At 37.1% G+C, this 24,256-nt stretch overlaps 1 protein-coding gene across 1 annotated transcript in view; it reads left to right on the top strand.

Annotated features, from left to right (window-relative positions):
* The window catches only part of XPO4 (exportin 4), an 81,626-nt gene that overhangs the window by 8,280 nt on the left and 49,090 nt on the right, over positions 1-24,256 (top strand). The window contains exons 2-4 of the mRNA XM_083362021.1: positions 8,642-8,747; positions 10,375-10,516; positions 12,907-13,045. Of these exons, the coding sequence (XP_083218147.1) occupies positions 8,642-8,747; positions 10,375-10,516; positions 12,907-13,045 (387 nt within the window). The remainder of the gene's footprint in view (positions 1-8,641; positions 8,748-10,374; positions 10,517-12,906; positions 13,046-24,256) is intronic.

Genomic DNA, 24,256 nt, shown 5'->3' with positions numbered 1-24,256 from the left:
TATAGTACTTTCATTATTATAGAATATTCTCTAAAGCAGCTTTCTAAAACTTTCTATTTTCCTGTAATGCATCTGGAGCACATCAGATTGAAGAAGTTTCCTGTGAAGGAGCATGTGGCTATTAAGGCATCTGGAATGAAAATCTGGATAAATGAGGACTGCAAACATAAAATCGCTAATTAATTAAATTGATTTGGGTTGGTTTTTTTTGAGCGAATAGAGTTATTGTAAAGAAACCACAACATCTAAGGGTTTTCTGACACCATAGAAAAAATAATTTTAGTTTTCCATGCTAAATGAGGACCCAGATTGTTGGGGGCAATAAGCTGACTTTGTATTAATGCCACTTGGGGGGGCGAAAGCCCTAATAAGCAGGCATATACAGAATGAAGGCTATTGCTAAGCACATTGATTTGTGCTTTAAATTGTAAGCCGCCCTGAGTCTTCAGAGAAGGGCGGGATATAAATGGGATTAAAATAAAAAAATAAAAATAAATTCAACATATAAATACATTTTTAATCCCATAGCCCTTCATGAATAAAGACATTCTGTCCTAGCAAAAAACGTACATTTGCCTGAAAATAAACACTTAACACATTGACCTGGCTCACCCAATTTACTAGTAAGCCATCATATAATTTGTTTGCCTTTGGCTTAGTGTGTTGTACAAACCCAGTCAATTATGACTTATACAATAAGCATGCCTTAAGCAAAATCGTGGTTTAGTGCAGTATGTGAATTTAATAACTGACTCCAGTATTTTTGTATTTTAACAAGTACTACAGCTTTCAATATTCAATATTGAAATGGGTTATTCTGCACATAGATTTCTGTAATATTTAATTGTGGGGTTTCTCAAGAGCTTAAAACACCAAATTCTTCACAAACTGTTTTAGATTAGCTAGATATTCTTGTCAATTGTGATTTTGATGGGTTATTCTTATTTTTGTTATTGACTATTTTTTAAACTGCCAAACTGAGACGCTATCTTTAGATATTGTCTTAATTCAGTATTACGTACAGAGTAATAAAAGCAAGTATTTTTTCTTTTTTTTGTAGATTCTTATTCTTACCATTTGTAAATTAATTGCCTTTTCTCTTTTCTCTTTCCTTTTTCTTTTAGTTCTGTTCCTAAATATTTTAAAAAACAAAATGCAATAGAGATTAGAAATATTGAGGTATTTTGAAAGTGTCTGTTAAGAATGTAATATCAATAAATTCTGCTTTTGGATATAATTGTGTAAAAAATGTCTATTTTCTTCAGCTACAGACCTTGTCCCTGGATTCTTTTTGAAAGAGCCTTGTGTTGCTGGTAGCATTAGCCATCAGCTACACAACTAAAGTAAAATTTATTTTCTATGTACAAATATTGTTATGTTAGTTTTCTATCCTCCCTGTCTCTGAGTTTCTAAATCAGTGAGTTATAATTATTTACCCTTAATTATTTACCCTTAAAAAGGTAAAGGTAGGTTCCCCCGCACATGCGTGCTAGTCATTTCCGACTCTAGGGGCCGGTGCTCATCTCCATTTCAAAGCCGAAGAGCCAGCGCTTGTCTGAGGACGTCTCCGTGGTCATGTGGCCGGCATGACTGGACGCCAAAGGCGCACGGAACGCTGTTACCTTCCCACCGTAGTGGTCCCTATTTTTCTGCTTGCATTTTTATGTGCTTTGAAACTGCTAGGTTGGCAGAAGCTGGGATGAGTAACAGACGCTCACTCTTTTACACGGCACTTGGGATTCGACCCTCCAAACTGCCGACCATCTGATCGACAAGCTCAGCGTCCTAACCCACTGAGCCACCGCGTCCTTAGGAGAGCATATATTTTCAACTGGTTTTGTATTTGGCGTATTGTTCTGATTTTCAAAAACTTCAGAGAACTTATTTTTCTGTCTCTGAATTCTTACATTCCAACACATCCTTTCTTGTGACTTTCACTTCCCTCTTTAGTTCAAAGGCTTCCTGCTTTTTCAGAAGATTATCTTCCTGTATTTTCTCAACATCTCTAAGATGCTATTTCTCTTTCTTCTTTCAAATCTCTCTTCAAAATCCTGCTTTTTCATTAACCATCTGCAAAGCTTTTCACTTCCTCTTGCGTGCCATTCTGGATAAAAATTTTGAGAGTTGTATTCTTAACAAATCTGGAAAAGAGTAGGTTGAGAAAATCTGACTTACAGCGACCACACCTGTAATAAAGAGTAGCATGCATATTTCAGTTATTAAATCCCTATTTACACTGCCTGTGCTTCTTTTCAAATGACTGCCAGTTCCTTATTTTACATTCCAAGCTCATTGGAACAACAACCTTTTTGCTGTTTTTAACCATTATGTGTCTGTCTTGTCTCTCTCTTCTCATATACATGGCAATATATTGAGATTTTTGTGTGTTCATTGGTTGACATTAAATTTATTTTATACTAAGAAAGCCAACTTAGAATGCACTGGAAAGAGTTAAGGTCATTTAACAGGAGACAAGCAACATTCATATTTTCTAAATAGCAATTACAAGTAATTGGGACTGGAATTAAACAATGCTGTCAAAGTGCAACATTATGTGACTTCATTTAGTCACGGCAATCCCCATTGTTGTCATTAACTGAATCCCACTGGGCAAAGATCTATCCTGATCCAAGCCATTCCCGGGTTGTTCCCCCCAGTCTTGAGCTTCAGTAAGGTAAGGAACTCTTCTCTTCCTGCTCTTGAAACCACCCCCACCTATCCCTCCTTGTCTCTGCCCTTTTTGGCCTGCCAAACAGCAGCACTCCTAGCAGTGGGGCTGAAACAGAGGCCTGGTGCCTTTGTAGTTTCAATAAGCTGCCATTTCCTCCCAAGCCTCTACTTCAGCACCAGCACTGTTGCTATATTGCCCCGTGCCACAGCCAGCAACCCAGTGCCACAGCATAAAGCCCAACCACTCCGCCACCTTGCACTCTGCCAGTCCTGCCCTGCTCCGCCCGGCTAAATTTTGCAATCTTTCACTGCTGATGAGGTGTGCGTGGCATGGCCCTGCGTGAGGGAACTGTTGGCCATGCCAGACTTTCCTCCCAAGGCCGCTCATGCTGTTCTCCAAAAAGTGTGCATCGTTCTTACAATGCTTCAGAAAGCTTTCAGAAAGCTTTTTTTGTTGACCAGGCCCACAACGGACTTCCCAGAAACAGCATCCACACAGAGAACCGGTTGTTCGCATATTTGAATCCCACCACTGGCCTTGGGTTGAAATGGCTTGAGTTGGCACTCCTCAATGGTAGCTGTGCTGGGGTTGCAATAGAGGCCTGGGGCAGAGGTAGTCAGAGCAGAGACCGAGACTGCTGGAGACTCTGAGCCAGCCCCAGGGCTGCCACAGAGGAGTTCCCTTGTGCAGGCTACCAAATGGAGAGAGATGGGGGTGAGGGTGCAGGGTATCAAAGTACTCCTAAAGTGATAAGTGCAGATTTTGATCACCATAACTTTGAAGGTCCGGCGTAAGTACTGTTTGTTCAGCACCATTACTTTGAATGGTTGTTGAACGAATGATCATTAAGCAAGGAGTACTTACAATATATAATCTGTCACACTGAATCATTTTTAGTATGATTCAAAGGCAAAAAGATGTTTTGGAGCACTTGGAAATGGTCCTATAGCGCTTGCCTGCAATTCCTTAAAGCAATTACATCTTTTCTTGAGGTGGCAGGTAACACAGCTGCTCTTCATAGCTACAAAGAAAAGACAAGTGTTTTTTGAAGGAGTTGTACACAAGTGTGAATTCAAATCCTCAGAAGACCTTTTGCCTTTGCATCTCAGGCTCTGCATATCTTTACATCAATATATATATTGCTCAGAAGGGAAAAAGAATCCATGCCTTCTTTGTGCAAGTTCAGGAATACTTGATAAAATCATTACTTTGAAAACTAAATTCACAATCTAAACCATAGAACAAGCCATGTAAAGAAGAGAGGAGTTTCTAAAATACTTTTACTATAATGAGAACTCATCTATTTGAAATAAAATAAAATAAAAGTCCACTGAACTGGCACAGAAATTAAGTTTATGCAGCTCTCTGGATTGCTATTGAGGTCTTAATTAGACATCTAGAAATTTCCAGAAATGAGAACTTGTAAGCAAAACAGGTTTTTTCCCCTCGTGAGATACAAAGTTAATGCTCCTGGTTGACCAACACAAATGTTACAATTTATTTTGTAATCAAAATAGGATATATTTGGACCCACGATTTTGCCTAGAGTTGTAGTGTTTGAAGATGATGAATTGTGTTTTGAAAGGGTGATCATTTGCATAATGGGACTTCCTTTCCCCTCATTTTCCTGTAGGCCTCCATTTTCCTTCTCTTCCCCCTCCCCCTCCCCCCATCTCTTACACAGAAGGGAAAGGAATTACCATGTTCTCTTGGTGGAGGCCATTCCTGTGTGTACAACTATTCTTAGCTGTGAAATTGCTTATCCAGAGCAATATAAATTCCTTAAGCATGGTCTTGTTAGTCAATTTTTAGCGTTTCTCTCATTCCTGTATGTTATAAAATGCTGATTGAGCTTTTTATTACTATAAATTAATGTATTATTGTCAGTTTTTCCCCAAGCTATCGGTAATTCTCATAAATCCTTGTAACATTATGGTAGTACTATTATTCACAGGTCTGGGATAATTTGTCTAGACAAAGCTTTCCTAAGCTCAATATGGTCATTAAAAATATTGCTGTTACAACTTCTTTGTCTGATGTTTTCTAAGTAATAAATTTGTCAAGTGTGGGTTTGATCTCAAGTATCATTCTGCTTCTTATTGTAGAGTGTTTGAATAAGTTGTCCTTTATTGACTTGTCCTCTTAAAAAAAGCCATTGAACCATCTTTTGTAATCTCTCCGGCTAATGAAAACAAGCTTGCTTTATCTTTCCAGTACGTTCTTATTCTTGCAGCTTTTTAAAGAAAATATTCATTCTTTCAATATACCTGATTTGGAGAACAAAATATTTTTTTGGTTGCCAAAGTGATTTAATAGTGCTGCAATTTAATAGCAAATAATATTTAATTTGCAGGCGTTCAGTAGGGCTGTAAATTCCTTTGAAGTATGTGTATGTTAAATTGTGTAACTTGTTGAAGTCTTGCAGTTAGAAGAAGAAATTAGATTTGAGTGTCACTCAAGAGAAAGTGATAATTTCATCACTTTGTAATACGTTCATATATATAAATTGTTTATGGTTTCTTGGGTGTGTTTTGTATCTACTGCTTATACAAGATAATGCACACATATTTTAGCAAGATTATAATATGCACTTTGTGTGTAAAATTACAGATATTACAAAAGTCTCACAAGTCCCTTAAGTTTGGGCATTTGCACAGTACTTTGCTATGATTTTATTCAGCTGCAGTTCTCTGGTAATTGGGATCACAATTTCTATTGATAAGCTGTGCAGTTTTAAAGTACAATGTCATGTGACCCTGCCACTTAGTGATGACAGTTTCAGCGATCCCCAGTAACCACTGTTAAGTGAGGAGGTAGGTCATTCTAAGCCAGGGTGTCAAACTCAATTTCATTGAGGGCCACATCAGCATTGCGGTTGCCCTCAGGGGGCCGGGTGGGTATGGCCTGGGTGGGCGTGGCCTACTGGGTGGGCGTGGCTAGAGTGCATATGGCGTACTGGGTGGGCATGGCCAGCTCTACATCGTTTGCATCAAGGGTACCTATGGGGGCCTGGGCAGGAGTGGGACAGATCTGGGGGTCTCTGGCAGAAGGAGGGTCTCTGGGCCAGGGCCAAGGCAGCGGGGGCCGTTCCCTCACTGTTTCCAGGGTGGCTTTGGGGGCCACATGAAACCACTTTGCGGGCCGGATCCGGCCCCCGGGCCTTGTGTTTGACATGTCTGTTCTAAGCAAAAACCTCATGTGATTGCAACTTTCTGCCAACTTTTTCCCATTGATTTTGTGTGGGGAAACTGACACGGAACATCGTGAATCACAATCACATGACCATGGGACACTGCAACAATTGGAAATCTGGGACAGTTGCCAAGTGCTTAGAGCATGATTGTGTGACTGTAGTGATTCTGCACTGGCCAGAACTTTGAGGACTGGTATGTTAGGTGAAAGAAAGCAGGAACAGAAATTGAGTTCAAACCACTAAACGGTAAGTACATGCAGCTTATACACAAGAATCTGATTACTAATGGTCAAGCCAAATTGGTACTAGATAAGGGTAAACGGAATTCATAAGGAGCTGGACTTAGGTCACTTGTGGGAAAGCAGCAACTCTAAACTAATGATGTGTTGAATCCCACCCTTAGGCTCAGCCTGTTCATCTCCTACGAGGCCATAACTACCACTTGTTCAAGCACTATCACAAGTTTAAATGGTCACTGAGTGAGTGGCTGTTAAACGAGGAACACTTGTACTTGTTAAATTACATGTGGATCTTCTATCCTGATAGAACTATGGATCCATTGCCTTTATCATAGGCTCATATGAAAGAGTTTGATAGAACTCTGAGTAGTTAGAACAGTGGATGGCTATTTTAAGGAGAAAGATTAAAAATTGTACCTTCACAGGCATTTCTTTACATGGGTTGTGCTGTGAAAATGTCAATGTTATGTACATATTCTATGAAATAATATGTGTGAGAGGAAGATGTTGGCTGGATAAGTGAGAGATAGATATGGGCCCTTTTCATAAGAGTCCTATAGTTATGGAATATATCTTAAGTTGTGCGATTCATCAGACCCTCTACCATTTATGCAAGTTTTTTCTGGACTTTATAGTTATTCTAGTGTTTGGAAAAGTATTTTGATCTTAGTAGTGAGTTGGCCTCAATGTAATTTACATTACAACTCAACTTTAATTTCATGCCAACAGATGGCAGTACCTCCCCAGCTGTGTAGCTAAACTATGTTGGCCATGTTTGGTTGGGGGACCACTTGAAACCACAGGACTATAGGCTAAACATCCTGGAAGAAGGCAGTGGCAAACAACATCCATGCTAAAACTGCATGTATGACATTGCCAAAAGTTGACTACAACTCAAAGGAGACTTCATCTTTTTAGTGATTCTAATTAATCAAGCTCAATATAAGCAATCTTGCTTTTTTCTGAACCAGTTCTGTTTGCAAGAAACCACCATTGTCCTGTGAGATTTCTGTTAGCAAGGCAGGATAAAATGCCACCAGTTATGGATTAAGATTTTTTTAAAGTTTCCTGGAAGAAAACAGCAACAATACTCCAACCCCAATTAATTCTCATATGTATAAAATGAAAGGACTTTCTTGGGTAGCCTAGAAATATTTTAAATAATCAAAATAAATAATACAGTCAAATTTTGGAATGATTTATTAGAGAAAGTAAACATATTACATATTGCTATTGTTTTGATAAGAAATATGCTGGAACTGCACTAGAGGGCAACAAACTACTACACTACAATGTCTGAAAATTCAGGTTTCTAACTTTCAGTTTCTCCCTCATAAGTAGAGCTACCCTTTCCAGTATTTTTATATAAATGAAGTTAATTTTAATGTGTGTCATTGTGTATACAGGAAAATGACAGTAAAGATTATCTTAATCTTAATTATTTGCACATTATTGATAAGAATGTTTATTTGTAGAATGATGATTTATTGGTATATCTTATTTGGTTGCTCATTGGATTTGTGAGATGCTAATAAAAAAACATTGAAGATAAAATAATACAACCATAATAATGATCACACTGTACCCATGTTACTTTAATAAATTAATATGTCATAATATAACAAATACATCCATACGATCCAACATTCCTTACAAGTAAGATGATACATACATAATATTGGAGTTAGAAAGAGCTTTTTTCCACTTTTAAATTGGCATTTCATTACTTTTTCTGTGAAGTATTGAAAAAAAATATCAGTAGAATAATTTTTCCTAGTATGGGTACCCATCAAGCCCCAGAATTCTCTACATGGCTCTGCTAGAGGGAATTTCTGAGAAGATCTACCCATTGGGACAGCATCTACCCAGGAGAAAAGCAGCAATAAGATGATTTGATGAATGCAATTATAAATTGTTCATTTGAACACATCTTCAGGGTATTATTGAAAATCACATCATAGAATTACATTATATAGTCTTATTACTGTTAGTTTATATCACCATTTCTAGGAATGTTGTTCTTTACTCTTTGGACATTATTATTTTCTTTTGATTGTTTCTTGGTTTTAACCCTTTGTTCACCTTCCAAAGTCACATTTGCAAAACAGATGGCTATACAAATCAATATAATCTGATCGGCAAAAATCCACATAAGTGCTAGATTTTCATCTAGCTAAGAATTACTATTTCTGTATTTATTTCCTTATTGTGAACTTGCTGTCTTCCAGAGTTTGTAAGCCAAATATAGTTGTCTTGTTATACTGTCATACTGAATGATACTAGTTACATAGTACAGGCTGCATTGGATTGGATTAACAGGTTGGAATAGAATACTTTAATGGACTAGTTAAGTGATGAACTTTCATCTGATTTATTAATTAGTTGCTACTTTATTATTAGTACTCCCTTATTACTATCTTAATTTGGAGTATTTTTTCATAGATTAAAGTAAAAGCTTTTTATTGTGATATATGCTTGAATAAGAAATGGCAACTTTCTGTATTCCATTGTTAGAAAGAGACTTTGTTTTCTCTGTAGGCACCACCCTCCATGGTCAATAACGAACAACGTCAGCACGCCGAACACATTTTTTTATCGTTTAGAAAATCAAAATCGCCGTTTGCAGTTTGCAAACATATTTTAGGTAAGTTCTATGTTCCAGTCGGTGTACCATTAATTCATAACCATATAACTTTGTAAAACAGGCTAAGGATATATGCGTGAAATGCTGTTTTTTCTAACAGTGTCGATGTGGATTTAGAGATTCACATATTAAGCATTGTTAACTTGAAAATAACCCTTATTGATCTTAGTAAGTCTTGGTTTTATATAAATATGGCTAAGATGTTTGATTCAAATGTACAAATACAGCTGATTCCAGAAACTGTAATCTTACACCATATTAAGAGTTATGACAGTTAATTTATATTTTTCTGTGGCGGCTACCGTGATTTAAAATATTGCTTGCCTTCTTTTCCATGAATCAAACACAAAGTGTTTTGCAGTATTTAAAAGATCATCACAAAACCAAACTGGAGAGATAGTACATGTTTAAGGAATTAAAGCTAATAAGGAAAACTTAATAAATATCCAAATAAAGTTTAACAGAATAAAGGAAGTCATCAGTTAACAGCAGTCACATTCAGCGACCATTTGAACTTACAACAGCACTGGAAAAAAGTAGATTTACAATGTGTCCTTGAATTTACTGCCATTGCGAGGTCCTTGTAAATCACATGATCACGATTTATGCACTTTGCAACTGGCGCTCGTATATGATGTCATCCTGAGGTCACATGATTTCCATTTCTGACCTCACAGCTGGCTTCGGACAAGCAAAACCAGTGGGAAAGCCAACAGGTAGTAAGTAGCATGTCACAATCATGTGACATTGTATTTAATAGCTATGGATGATTTGCTTAACAATGGCAGTGAAACTGACATCATTGAGTCAGATGTAGTTATGTGATGTTTCACTTAATGATCGCTTCAATTAGCAATGAACTTGCCAGTCATTAAATGAATATTTATAGAAGTGCTACATTTGATGTTTTAATTGAAACAGTGTGGTTACGAAATAGAAATGTCTGGGAAAGGTATTACAAAAGCATCCAGAAATACTAATAATAGAAAAATGTTAATGGGAAGATAGATAAAGACAACGGTGTACCTGCTTTTCAGGAAAAGCATATAGACTATTAGAATAGAATCTTCTGATTTCAGACCTCTGTTTTGTGTTTTTTTGCTGACTGCAGGAGTTGTGTACAACAGAATCATCTTTTAATGGCTGGGTATATGATTGTGGCTTGGGTGGTTTTAATACACTGAATTGGAGGACAGCAAAATATTATGGAATATTGTCACCACTGGAGTTTCACTGGGAGAATTGTCTCTAAAAGTGTCTGCTTTTTGCATTGATGTTGACCATTCCCTTTAAAAATTGCTTTGGGTTTAACATTTATTGATGCCTAATATTTACTTACTTCTAATTTTAACTTGCTGATGCTAGTGCTTCAGCAAGTTGTTGTTTCTGCTGTCGATTTATGTATTTTTATATTGTTTTTATATCTGCTGCAAAATATATATAGAAATGTTTGAGCATTGTAAAAGACGAGTTTATAATTGCTATGAACCCTTTAGAAAGAGTCCTAAAATCTGGCCTATAATTTTGGACATAAATAAAAATAACACTTTTACAGGTATTCTACAGTTTTGTATTTGAAGCTTTTGTCTATGGATTATGAGTTTATAAACCTGCATTTCTTTAACAGAAACTAGTAAAGTGGACTATGTCCTTTTTCAAGCTGCCACAGCGATAATGGAAGCAGTTGTACGAGAATGGATTCTGTTGGAAAAAAGCAGTATAGAATCACTACGAACATTCCTTTTAACGTATGTCTTACAAAGGCCAAAGTAAGTACAGAGCATGATATAAAACATTTATAAAGTGTCCCTAATAAGAACATTATATGCTTCCCGATTCAGATAAATAAAATCCACATAATGAATTGGCTTCTGTTTCATGGCCAAAGAAAACATAATTTACTGGTGGAGTCAGTGCTGCATACAAGGGGAAGTTTCTGTCCCTGAGATTTCCAGTTAAAAACATGTCAAAAGTAATGGAGAGACATTCTAGGATGATTCCAGAGACAATATTAATTGGAATACAGAGCACTTGGTGTACGTCAGTGGTCCCCAACCTATGGGCTGCGGCCGGGGCTGCGGGCTCTTGGCCAGCAGCCTGCAGAAATGGCTGGCCGGTGCGTGCACGCCTGGGCGTGCATTCCCCCCCACTTGCACTAGTGCCTGTGGCCCCATTTGTGTATGGGCACAAGCGGGGATGCTAGTGCGGGGTGTGTGTCTGCAGCCCATTTATGCATGTGCGAATGGGGCGCTACCCATCATGGGGGGCTGTTCGTGCATGCTCATGGTGCCAGCAAATGCTGCATGCGCGAATGGGGCTGCTAGTGCCGTGCCAGTGTGCATGGCCCCGTGTGCATGCACACCCACCCACCAATTTTGAAGCTGCTCTCCTTCCCTCCGGTCCGCGAGGCTGGATAGGTTTGAGACCTCTGGTATGTGATATAAAAGAACTTATGTTCACTTAGATGTTAGTAGTTGTTGTTAGTTGTTTGGGACATCTGAGAGTCTTTCTAGAAGTTGGTGTAAATTAGAAGGGATGTTTTCACACTTGGTAGGGGCAATCTAAAAGTAACAGGACAGTCGTATCCTCCTGGAGGTTTTGCTTATTGTGATTTTGGTGTTCATTGATTCCTCTGTAGAAGCCCATCCATTGACTTAGAACTGTCTGAACAATGAGGGATATTGCATGAAAGGAGAGATTGCCCAAATTCAGTTGAAGCATTCTCCAGTATAGATACAAGTTGAGAGGGTTGTTCTGTGTTCCAGTGAAGCTTTGAATGACGCACAAGAGCAGCTTAAAGGAGGGAAGTAAAAAAAATGAGTAAGGTCCTTGTCTTTAAGTAATATTGTCATCTTAGTCTTACATAAAATATGATTAATTAACGTATGCCTCTTCATCTCATAGATATCGTAATAGGTTTCTCAGAGCCTGAGAAGGAAGATGGCAATTTGCAAAATATTATAAGTACTGAACAGTTGCATGTTTTTCCTTTATCAGGAAAACAGATAGCTGCTTCCCCTGCATTTCAGCGGTTAGTAGGCAAAAGGATCAAGAAAGCTCTGTCTTAACAAACTTTGAAAATAAATTGGGTGCTAAAATAAACATATCCAGATGCTAAATTGTTATAGTCAAATTCCATTTTTTATTTCAATAAATACGATTAATCTTCCAAGAAAATGTTTGTTAACTATTTTAATGAACTCCAGAAAGCGAAAACCCTGCTCCTGATGACAGATTGCAGTTTCAGCTATAACTGCTATGAATAAAAACATTAAAAACAATTCACTAAGCCTAAAAATACATTTGAAAGCCAATAAGCAAAACAGCTAACATTAGGACTGAATCTGCTTCCTGATTCAAATGAACAGGTGTAACCATTCTAGAATTTAATTCAGCCAGATAAAACGGTTGTAAACAGCCATGAGATTTCCATAGTCACTGTATAACAATTTAATAAATAAAAGTACAAACGGTGCCTTGAACATGAACTGTATAAATTACTGTTGGAGATGTAACACAGGGGATGCTGCAGGATATGAACTGAATCTGGCCCAAAAACAGCCTCCTATGCCTAGGGGACCAGGTGGCATTTGGGGTTGGGAAATGTCAGTCTGACATTCATCCATTGCCTCTCCCTGACACTCTTCAGCCTCTCTGCAGAGGAGGAAAGAACCGGTTGTTCCACCCTTCCCTTAAATATGTAGTACTAAGAGACTACGTTTTCTGCATTCATGAGAATTATCTCCAGCCTCTGGGTCAGAACAGGAATCTGCTCAAAGATGTCAGAAGATGGGGTTTTCCTATTTCCATAAATTCTGCCTGCAAGGGGAATTGTTTGCCTCCACTCAGAAAAAAATTAAATGCTAGGACAGTGAGGATGCTAAAGCCCAAATTAAAAGGCTGGCAGGCCACATCCCATCCACATGCCAGAGATTCCCTCTTCCTGGCTTATAACAAAAACTATATTTAATTATCCTAACAATGCAAGATAACCAAACTCAAGGCAGCAGAAGACAAAAGAATTTTGTACACAATTAGCCCAGTCATTCCTGCTTTCTAAAAGCAGTACAACTAAGAAGAGTTTGCGTGTTCTTGCTTTGTAAACAATAACGTGGTCATCTTGATCAGTGCTGAATATATTTTATATTTTACTTTGCAGTCTCCAGAAATATGTGCGGGAACAGATATTATTAGCAGTAGCAGTAATAGTGAAACGAGGGTCTTTAGACAAATCAATTGACTGCAAGAGCATTTTTCATGAAGTCAGCCAGTTGATAAGCAGCGGCAATCCCACAGTGGTAAGTTCTTATGTTTAAAAACATACATCTTTCTTTACATCTTCCTGGACATTTTATTTCTGTCAATATATTAATTATTTACTTCTTGTAATGATTTAAATCTCCCTCCATACTTGTGCCTTCCAAATCTGTTGGAATTGCTGTGTCCATTGAGCGTTCCCAAGTTGTAGTTTGCAACACAGTTGGAAGCAAGATGTTGAGGAAAAAGGTATTAAATCAAAGAGATTCCCCATTTGGCTCCATGAGAAGATCAGACCTAAGCTGCTCAGAGGAGGAAGTTTGCCATTAAAAGGAAAAACGAATAGGCAGGTGTACAATATATTTAGCGATTGAAGGAGAGCAATAAAATTACATTCTGTTATTCTGGCACCAGTGGTATCGGTATGTTCGGATTCAACTTTGGCACTTAATTACAGCATAAGTTGTTTTCGAGTCTCATATATTTTTGACTCCCCAGTCAAATTATTAAGTGATAGATACCCAGATAGATGTTGAGTACTGAACTGCCAAATTCGAAGTGTCATCGCTTTTTCTACCCAAATGGGTTTTCAGTAGTTGTTAAGAGACATTCTTGTATTTGGCTTGGTTTACATCTGTTCCTTGTTGTGTTCTGTCTGTAAGTCAGCTGTTGCAATGGCCTGAGGAAAGACCTTTTCCATTCCCTGGGGAAGTGGTATGGTGGGGTAGAAGGGGTGTGTGCCGACTCAGGACTGAAGATGGCAATATAAAATTTACTCGCGTTACATTTTTAGAACTCGATGAGGAAATATCCTCCACCCTCTCATGAAGCTCTAAATAGAATTCCAGCACCTTATTTCCACTTGCGCCGTTAGTTCCAATTCCATATGCTGTGCCAGAAAATGTTCCACTCTGGAAATGCTTGCTAAAATCTTTGGTAGCTAAAATGGAATGATCTGAGAGAGCTTATCTGCAATAAAATGAAACTAATGCTAAGTGTATAACAGCAACAAAATTTCTAAGAATAGAACAACACACATGTCACAGTGCTAAAAAAAAAGTACAGATATTTATAAAATCCTTTACCTGAAATCGAAGTTGTCATCAACTTCAACTTTATTTTAATAAAGGGTGAGTATTGGTCAGCCATTTGATTAGTTTAAACCTTTCCCTACTTTGTGACTATGAGAAGTACAATGTTTTAATTCTCATTGGAAGACTAGGATAAGGTTGGTATTCATACTTACACTGTTTCTCCTTCCATCTATTTCAATTCTGACCAAGGGAAAGTAGTAGCTTTCAGGTTGTTCAACTCCAAATCTGTCTTATGCTCCCATGTGAGTTTCCATCTGTCTGTTCTCCCTTTTTTTATCAGTAAAGCCCAGTTCTTTCTGTTACAACTTTCCTTCTCTTTCCATCATTCAGTGACCAGATCACACTCATTTTATTACAGTTTCTACTTTTTTGCAAAAAAAAAAAAAAAAAGCAATGGGAACAGAAGCAAATTCGAACTTCTTGCTATTTTTCCCATTGTCTTTACTTATAGAAGCTAGCCAGGACCATTGGTAATTATGATCACTTAACCGTGGATGACCATTGCAGCACTGAACCACCCACAACATTGCCAAATTTCAATCCCAAAGGAGTCATAGGTTAAGGTTAGGGCTTACTTAGCTCATTTGAAATAGCATTAATTCAAAAAAAAATGCCCGATTGAAGCTTACAAAATAATCAGACAGTATTATAGATTCCCTCCTCAGGCAGTATAATAAATAAATATAATACAGGTATTCTTCATCTCACAACCACAATTGAGCCCAAAATTTTTGTTGCTATGTGAGACAGTTATTTATTGAGTTTTGCCCCATTTTATGACCTTAATTGCCACAGATGATGTGAATTATTGCAGTTGTTCAGTTGTGAAATGAGTCTAACTTCCCCATTGACTTTGCTTGCCAGAAGGTCACAAAAGGTGATCACATGACTCCAGAACATTGAAACCGTCGTAAATATAAGTCAATTGCCAAGCATTTGAATTTTGATCATATGATCATGGGGATGCTACAAAGGTCGTAAGTGTGAAAAATGGTCATAAGTCACTTTTTTCAGTGCCATTGTAACTTTGAATGGTCACTAAATGAACTGTTGTAAGTCGAGGACTACCTGTGATAATTCTAATGAATGAAATATCTAGAATTCTTTTTAATGGGGATTTGTAAAGGAATAACCCAAACACTTAAGACATAGCCTCCTTGTGGAGGAAAGAAAATCAGTCAGCCTGCATACCTAGAAGTTACATAGGATATCTCCGTTGTCTATCTGTTATAACTGGGGGAAAAATTTTTTAGAGCTGAATGAATTTTATCATGTCACGTTTTTTTTCCCTAACATTTTTTTTCATCTTTCAAGGGCTTGGATAGGTTGAATGCATGGACTGAGAGAAGAGAAAAAATTATTTATTGATGAGATACTTAGAACTAACTTGGTAGCAGATGGCAGATCAATTAAAGAAGTCCTAGATTTATATTTTGCAAGTCCTAGAGGTAGACAGATTTATCAAAAATGGACACAACCACTGGCATAGAGTCAGGATGAAAAATTTTCCATTTACTGACTTGGGAATGAAAAGTGAATTTTATCACTCATGAAGTAGTCAATTAAAATAATAACTTTAATTTTCAACACTTAGAAAGCAGTTCCATATTACACATACTCTGGAATATTATTCACAAAGACATTATTGCCAAGTATGTAAGATTTCTATTGTACATTTATCTTTACATGTCAGCTTTTTATTCTGTGAACTCAAGATGACATACATAGTTCCTTCCTTACCATTTTATCCTCACAACAATTTCATAGGGCTAGGAGTTAACAGTTACTGAGTTCTTGCATCTCAGTAGAATTATCTGCTCTGCCATAGTGTAATGCCACTCTCTTTCTTAGAATCGAAGCTGAGCAAACTGTTTTAACATACAAACATTTGATTGAAATTTGATAGTGCTAAGAGCTGGTACAGACTGCCTGTTTATGATCCCTTGGCAAGAGACCTATATGTACAATTGATTGGTTGATTATATACCGTCAGATTGCATTGACTATTAGCGCCTTCATCAATTTTCTCCTTGGCAATCAGCTTTTATATACAACTGGTGATATTTAGTAAATAGTAATCTACATTTAGCAAAGTATAAAAAATATTTTAGTTACTCACTGAGACAACGCAGTTAAGGCACTCCTAGAACATGATTTTATCTTAGGGAACTGATTCCATATCTTTAGTACCTTTTCCCAGTATAGCCAACATTGGTCTCTGATGGACAGAGCTTCCGCTAAAAAGCCAATTACTAATTTTAGTCTGCTTAATTCATGTTTTCCAGCACTGATTCCAAGATGCTGAGGAAATGTATGTAGAATAAATTCCACTTAACCACAAATGCCTGCAGCTCCTTGGTGCTGGACCTCAATACAGAATTCTCTTTTCTACTTTGGCTATTTTGAAAGATACCCTATTCTGAGACCTGGAGTGCAACTTTCTCTCTCTCTCTCTCTCTCTCTCTCTCTCTGTGTGTGTGTGTGTGTGTGTGTGTGTGTGTGTGTGTGTTTGTGTGAACTTTCAGCTGCCAGTGGAGCTGCCTCATATTAATATATAAAAATAGTCTGTTCAACAACTTGTCAAGTGTTGTTCCTAATGTGTTCACTGAATTATGTATGCCTGGAGGTCTTCACTGAAAGAAGGTAAACATGTTCACCATGAGCTGTGCAAAGTAAATTAGCTGTTTGTTAAAAACTGCATGAATTTAAAAACAGGTCATACTATCTTACCCCTGCACACAACAAAGCAAAACCCAAAAGAGATATAAAAAGATGCTTATCTTTGTCCTCATCCCTGGTTTATATTTGACACCATTAGTCTTTATGTTTTTGCACTGTTAACGTTTTTGTATGTTTTACAATTAGGCATGCAAAGTTGTTTCTGCCTATAATATAAGATAAAACCCAAGATTTTTTTAAAAACTAAAAAGTTAAAAAAGATTAAAGTGATTACAAAGAACAGGATTTCTTCAGATCTGTCAAAGACTGTTAAATCATTTGCATGCCATAAGAAGGAGCAATACAAATATACTTTATGCTAATTACATTTAATATAATACAAATCACTTTTGAAGAGCCAGAAAAGATTGGTTATATAAATGTAATTTTGAACTCTGGTGCTGGAGAAGACTCCTGTGAGTCCCTTGGACTGCAAGGCGATCAAACCGGTCAGTCCTAGAGGAGATCAACCCTGACTGCTCTTTAGAAGGCCAGATCCTGAAGTTGAAACTCAAATACTTTGGCCACCTAATGAGAAGGAAGGACTCACTGGAGAAGAGCCTAATGCTGGGAAAGATTGAGGGCAAGAGAAGAATGGGACGACAGAGAATGAGGTGGCTGGATGGAGTCACTGAAGCAGTAGGAGTGAGCTTAAATGGACTCCAGCAGATGGTAGAGGACAGGAAGGCCTGGAGGAACATTGTCCATAGGGTCGTGATGGGTCGGACACGACTTCGCAGCTAACAACAACAACAACAAAAATAAATGTAATACTAAACTAGTATCCCAAATTCAAAATACCACACTTTTAAAATTCAGTAACTATTGTTTATAGGAATAAATGATAGGAATGCAGCTTTTATATTTTTGAACAGCTTATTAATATTATGGGGGACCGTGGATAGAAAATGTTCCTTCCAGATATTAGGACTAGCAATTAATTTGTAATAGTTTCAAGCTTTAAAAAAGGAATAACATTCTGTGCATTATTACAGTATTTATTTAGTGTATGGCAATGGTACATTAGCCAGGAGACTACAGTGTTAATACAGAATAGTTGTTTGGCTGTCTAAGACTTCTAGTCCATTCAGTTGATGCTTGCGCACTATCCAGAAGTACATCACAAGGAGTGAACTAGCTCTGCACTCAATACTGTGCATTGAAGACTCTTCTTGAAAATCTGAGTAGTTTATGTGCTAATTTGGCTGACTGTGCTTAACAATGTTTAAACAATGATGCTTTATTATCCGTTTTCATTCGGGGTGAGAAAAAGACACAAGGAATTTCTGTAGACAGAAATGCCTGAATCATTTCCTTCTCCTCAGAGACAAGAGAGATTGGAGAGGAAGGGATTACAAGAGAGTAAGCAGGCACACAGTGGGGAATACAGAGGGCTGTTTGCATAGTGCACTTATGGCTCCCAACCTGTCAGATGCAAGAAATCAGGAACTGCGGTTGTTGAAATGAGTATCAATTTATTCTATACTATCTCTAAACAAGAATCTAAACTAATAATGGCCAAGGCAAATTGGAAGTAGATAAAAGTCAATAGAATTCAAAGAGGGATGGATTTAGATCTCTTGTGGACATGAAGGGACCCTCAACTGATGAAGCTCTTGAATCCTCTCTCATGCTCAGCTTCATCATTCCTACACAACTCTTCCTGGCTGCTGGTTACACCACATGGCTTTTGATGTGCATTACCAATTTGATGTGTATTATCCATTACTTACTCTCTTGTAATTCCTTCCTTTCCAATCTATCCACTGGGCAAGTTTGGGGCGGGGGGGAACCACAGATCAGGCATACAGCAATATATACTGACAGTAATGGTGATCACATAACTGAGGAACACTGCAAAGATTGTAAGTGTGGGCATTGGTTGTCAAGTTATTATTTTCAGCATTGTTGTAACTTCAAACAGTTGCTGAACGAGGCAGTTGCTAAGCAAGAATTACATTTACTCTTAATGGAAATAAGTTTAGCCCCATATGCTGTCTTGTTTTAAATATCAATTAAATATGCATCCGTTCACCTGGATGTTTGAGGCTTAATAACTCCTGTGGGATCAGGCTGATTTTTAATTAAATGTTATTTTAAATTATAGTATTCAGGTGTCTGATGAATGTCAAGACTGTAACTCTAACTCTGATTCCTTATTTTTTACTTATTTTTTGAAAATTGTTCTGGGCTCCTTTCTGAACTGAATATTATGTAATTGAACAATAAGTAATAATAATATGTACATTATATATTGCCCGTCATATTGAAACCAGTTGCATTCAACCTTTGCTTGGCTCGCTATCTTTGAATCTTTTGGTGGAGAACCAGTGGTCTCATATTTCCTTCAGGTATCTTCTCCCTCTCATTTTGGAATAGGCTCAGATGATTTGCAGGATGAGCTTTTATTCTGATTTCTGATACCATAACTTTTCTTGCATGAATCCATTGGGAATTCAGTAAGTCATGGTTAAATAAGTCATAGCTTAATGATAAGCAGTTTTTACATTCCAATTTATCGTTTTAAAAAAATATTGATTTTATTTTTATTAATTTATTTTCAAACAAACATGCATAAAATAAAAATGAACAGTTCACTGCACTGAAGGAAAAAAAGGTCGAAACCTAAGGAAGAAAAACATTAAAAAGAAAAATATTTAACTACAAATATATTGCAAGTTAATCTGATTTAATAACTTTAAAAGGAAAAAACTACGCTATCAGTGTTCATCAAGCCCCTCCAAAAACATTTTCCAAAGGCAGAGAGTGTTACATTTTCTGCTTAACAGAATATATAATTATCTCAAAATTGCCAAATCATTACATCTCTGACATCCATCCTTTGAATCATCGTTTGAAATATGTTCCCATCTCCTAAAACATTCGGTTTTTCCCAGTAATTCAACATATTGTACAACATTACTCCAAAAGGAGTCTAAGAAAGAACATTGGAATTGGACTGACCTCAAATATCTTGCAATGGCTAACACAAATAATCATTAGTGGTCTGTTATGTATCATTCAGGTTTTGGTTTTTTTTTATTTGTTAGCTTCTGCTTTTATTATACCTAAGGTGAATTTTAGTACCTTTTCATCTGATAGAGATTGTTCAAGGACAAAAAATTAAAGAAAGTAACTTTTGAATTAGCTGTTCTAGAGAATGTTTTGATTTCATTTTGCTTTTATTACCGGCAGAGTTGCCTTGTGGCACTGTGCCTGCTTCCTCCCACTGTATTAGTTATAAGTATCTCTTGAAGGATGTTATCAAATACTTCCTGTCTTCTTAGGCATCAGTTAACACTGACAATATAGATTTCACAGAAGCATTTGAGAAGAACAGCAGCCCAATAAATCTTCTCGACACTATCTGAGAATGATTTAAGACAGTAGGATTAACTCGATAGGCTAGGAAAACACAACTGTGCAACCTCTTTGCCTAAAGTGCATTATTCTTTTGCAGTTTCCGTAGATATAAAGATAAATACATTTTCTCCTGCATGGAAAACGGTAAGATCATCCTAATGGATTTTGAAGTTTCGAGAGTTAATTTTTGAACAGGCAAACCAAATGTTCCTTTTTATGCTGATGACTGAAGCACAAATGCCTGATGCAGACACAACAGTTTTAACTCTGAAATTTATTCTCTGATCAATTTCTAAGTTTTGGACAGGTGTATACTAGCCTCTATATTTTCCTAAACTCTTTGAACTCTTATATCCCTTTCATCCCCTGTAATCTAAGCACACTCAAATACTGGTGCACGTTTTCCACCAACCGCCCAGTCACAAGTGTGAAATCCATTCTAACATTCATTATAGCTTTAATTTTTTCATTTAAATGAAATTCTTTTTTAAAGGCATGAACCATCCTTTATAAGACAGGAATATTCACAGTTGTCTATTTTTCAGTGCATTGCTGTACTTTCTGTTTGTTTCTTTGTTTTAACAGGGAAGTAGCTTTTTAGAGGGAGTTTATTAAAAAAAAGAAAGAAGAAAAAAAACAATGATTGTCTAAGACTGCTTAACTTCCACTGAGTATCTGATTGCCCAGTTAATCTCTCTTAGCACATTCTGATTGATCTCCTCTTAGAGCAGCTGAAAGTCTCTTTTAAGCATGGCAGACTTTTATAACTACCCAACTGGGGTAAGTGCCAGGCTATTCTAAGAAATAATCCACTCTCCAAACAAAAGAAGTATTTTATGTTGTCAGACCAGGGTTATTGTTTGAGCATGTAATTTGTTCATGTGGTAGAACTCATAACATTTCTGTTAAGTGAGGCAGTAGACTAGTTTTATAGGTTCACCCTTAACTGGATGATGTTCTCTCTGTAGTTACTCATTAAATTTGCACAATGAGCGGCAGTTGTTAAAAGCAATTTTTTGGGCCATCTTTGTTCTAATTTTTGTAGAGTTCTACGACATCTGAAATTCAACATTCCAACACTAGAAATGCAGCTTATACAATTCTGTTATCCTTAGCCTTTTATCTGTTCATGCACAATCAAAACCTTCATCATTCCATAGTCAGCTATACTGTAATGCATACACTTCTAGATCCAGAGAATAAGAAAATAAAATTCTCAATCAGGCAATCCAGACTATGGTGGCGTAAATAGTAATGGCTCCTGTTACTCAATGCATGTGACACCGCATTGCTCCCAGTATGCTTCTGGGTGCAATTCATAGTGCTGGTAGTCACCTTTAAAGCCCTTCGTGGTTTGGGACTGGGTTACTTACGGGACACTCCCCAATTGTTTCTATTCATCCCATCAGGTCTGACAGAATAGGCATGCTTTGGGTCCTGTCTTTTGGGGAGTGTCATTTGGCAGGCCCCAGGAGCATAGCCTTTTTTTGTCATGGCAACCACTCTCTGGAATATCATCTCTCCAGAGATCTGATGATTGGCCCGAACCTTGCTGGACCTTCTGCAAGGCTTTGAAGACTTGGATCTGTGCTCAAGCTGGGGCCCCTGGGTGTATAATGAAGCACGTTTTCTGGTTGTACTGACTCTATGATGCTTTTTCTCTCAGGTGCTATGCAATTTATGTTTTTGAGTTTGACAGCCGTATAAATCTAATAAAAAGTAAAAAATTAAATATGAAACTTTGTGTTATTGTGGCTAGTGAGTCCACGATCATTACGGAAATCAGCTATTACATTCAGCTTGCATATATATTTCACATAAATTTCTACAGTTTTCTTTTTATCTGTTTGGGATTTATATAACAAAGAAGACTATCAATTTTGTACATAGCGACTGTGATAACTAGCTTGTGTGTGGGGTCAAGGTATTGACATCAGAGGCATTTCTGAACAAAGATGTTGCAGTTGGTGGGTGGATGGAACTACTGTCAGCTGTTGCATGACCTCGCATAAATAGTATCATCACAACTTTAATCTTTCGGGAGTTCAGAGGTAGTGTGCATATTTCTGTTTAACCCCTGGACGCTTGCCTGCATTCATGACCCTTTAACAATTCCTATTCCTCTGCCCGCCCGTGGCACCTTGGCTCCAAATAGTCTAGGAATAAAGCCAATAGTTGTATACTTCCATTGTATGTACATCTATTGTAAGAAATATAAAACATGCTACCTTTTGCATAATGTATGGAGGAGCTAGATATTATGAAATCATCATTTACTAGTTTGATACTTTAAAATTTACCTTAAGAATTAAGCTTTAAATAATATTGGAGGAAGAAGTACCTGTGCATTCTGGAAATTTATATACTTTGTATTTTGCAGTTTCATATATATGTTTTTCAGGGTCAACTAAACTTACACAGATTTCTACTATTCTGTATAAAAGTTAGTGGTATATATGGGGCTGTAGGGGTTGTCTTTGCATTTAGCCTTAATTCTAAATAAGTCCTATTAACTTTCAGAATAAAGCTATAGCAAATGCTTTTATTCTTGGGGAACCTTTACTACTAATTTAAGCACAAAAGTTTTACAATTTCATTAAGAAGGCATTGATTATAAGAATTTGTTAGCTTAGTAGCAGGATTTGACTGACCCAGCATGTGACTCTCACATATAAACAGGTTTATTGGAATGATTGAAATGCACCATAAAATCTGTCTGTCTGATCCATTGCTTTAGAAATAGAGTCAATAAATGAACCATAATTTTCTTATAAAGTAGATATTTCTAGCTACAGTGTTCTGTTTAAGCTGATCTTTCCTGCCAGTATTAACTTCAATAATGAGATCTATCCTGTTTTGAACTCCACTTTGGTGGGGCGAGAAGAACCTCCTAATGAATCAGTGCTACCTGATGAAGTTTTAAAACTTGCATAGTAGTGTTTGTGCTGTGATTCACCAAGACCAAAGAAATACTTTTAATTCATACATGATTATTGCTAGTATGCCATGATCTTAATAGAACTTTGCAAATATAGAAAGTATAACAAACAGTAAATATTAACATGAAGACTTTACACATTGGTATCCCATTAATGTTTTCAGACCAAAGATAATTTGTGCTTCTTGCCTAGTAAATTATTTGTCTAAAATTATTTGTATACTCTACTAGGTTAGACCAAAAACATAAATACATTCCTGTTGATTTTAGTTCAAAATGTACCCCCAAAATAGGACAAAATCGAAACCAAGGAAAGTCCAGCACTATTAAACCTCTCAGCATCATTTGGTATCACCAATTATGGCATCTTTCTGGAATGTCTATGAAAATTGGGAGTAATAGGAACTATATTATAGTGATTCCACTTTTTTTGGAGTGCCTGTTCCTGTTAGGGGTTTTGTAGCTGGAGAGATTGTCTCCAATGAAGTATAGGAAGATGGAGTTACTATTTGTTCATTGAGGTTCTTTGTCACGTGTACTTTTAATAGGTAGTGCTTCCCCTGAAAGAATTGGCCGATGACTTTTCATCATGGTTGGAGGGGAGTGGTCTTTGCCCAGCTTTAGTTGATGTGCCAGTTCTGATTTAGTGGATTAAGAGATTTGGCCATTGTGGAAGGCTGGAAGGCCCATGTTCCTTCCCCTGCATTTGCATCATCAAGCTAACTCAGCTGCCAATCAAACAGCAGCCACCAATCAAACAAGAAGGAATGAAAAAGAGAAGATGGCTGCCTGGGAGCTCTGTCATCACAAGACTTGTGAGAAAAGCTGAATAAACAAAGCCAAAATCCTAGAGCCAAATAAAGAGACAAACTAAATGATAGCCAACTTTGATGACTCTCACTGGGAAGGAAGGGTCATTTATTTCGTTTCCTCTATCATTTACAAATAAACATTCAGAAGAAGAGGCCGAGAATCAAGAAGCCTGACCAGAAACAAACAAGCAGAAAAGGTGAATAAAAAATAAATACTGTGACAGGACAGAAATAAAAAGTAGTAACTAAAAAAGATAAATGGCAAATTTAACTTTGTAAGTTTTCCCTAGATAAAATAACAGTCATCCACTAAGGGAGATTACAACC

This window comes from Vipera ursinii (genome assembly GCF_947247035.1).
Source record: "Vipera ursinii genome assembly, chromosome: 4".
NCBI lineage: Eukaryota > Metazoa > Chordata > Lepidosauria > Squamata > Viperidae > Vipera > Vipera ursinii.
This window is presented reverse-complemented; position numbering and strand designations above follow the sequence as displayed.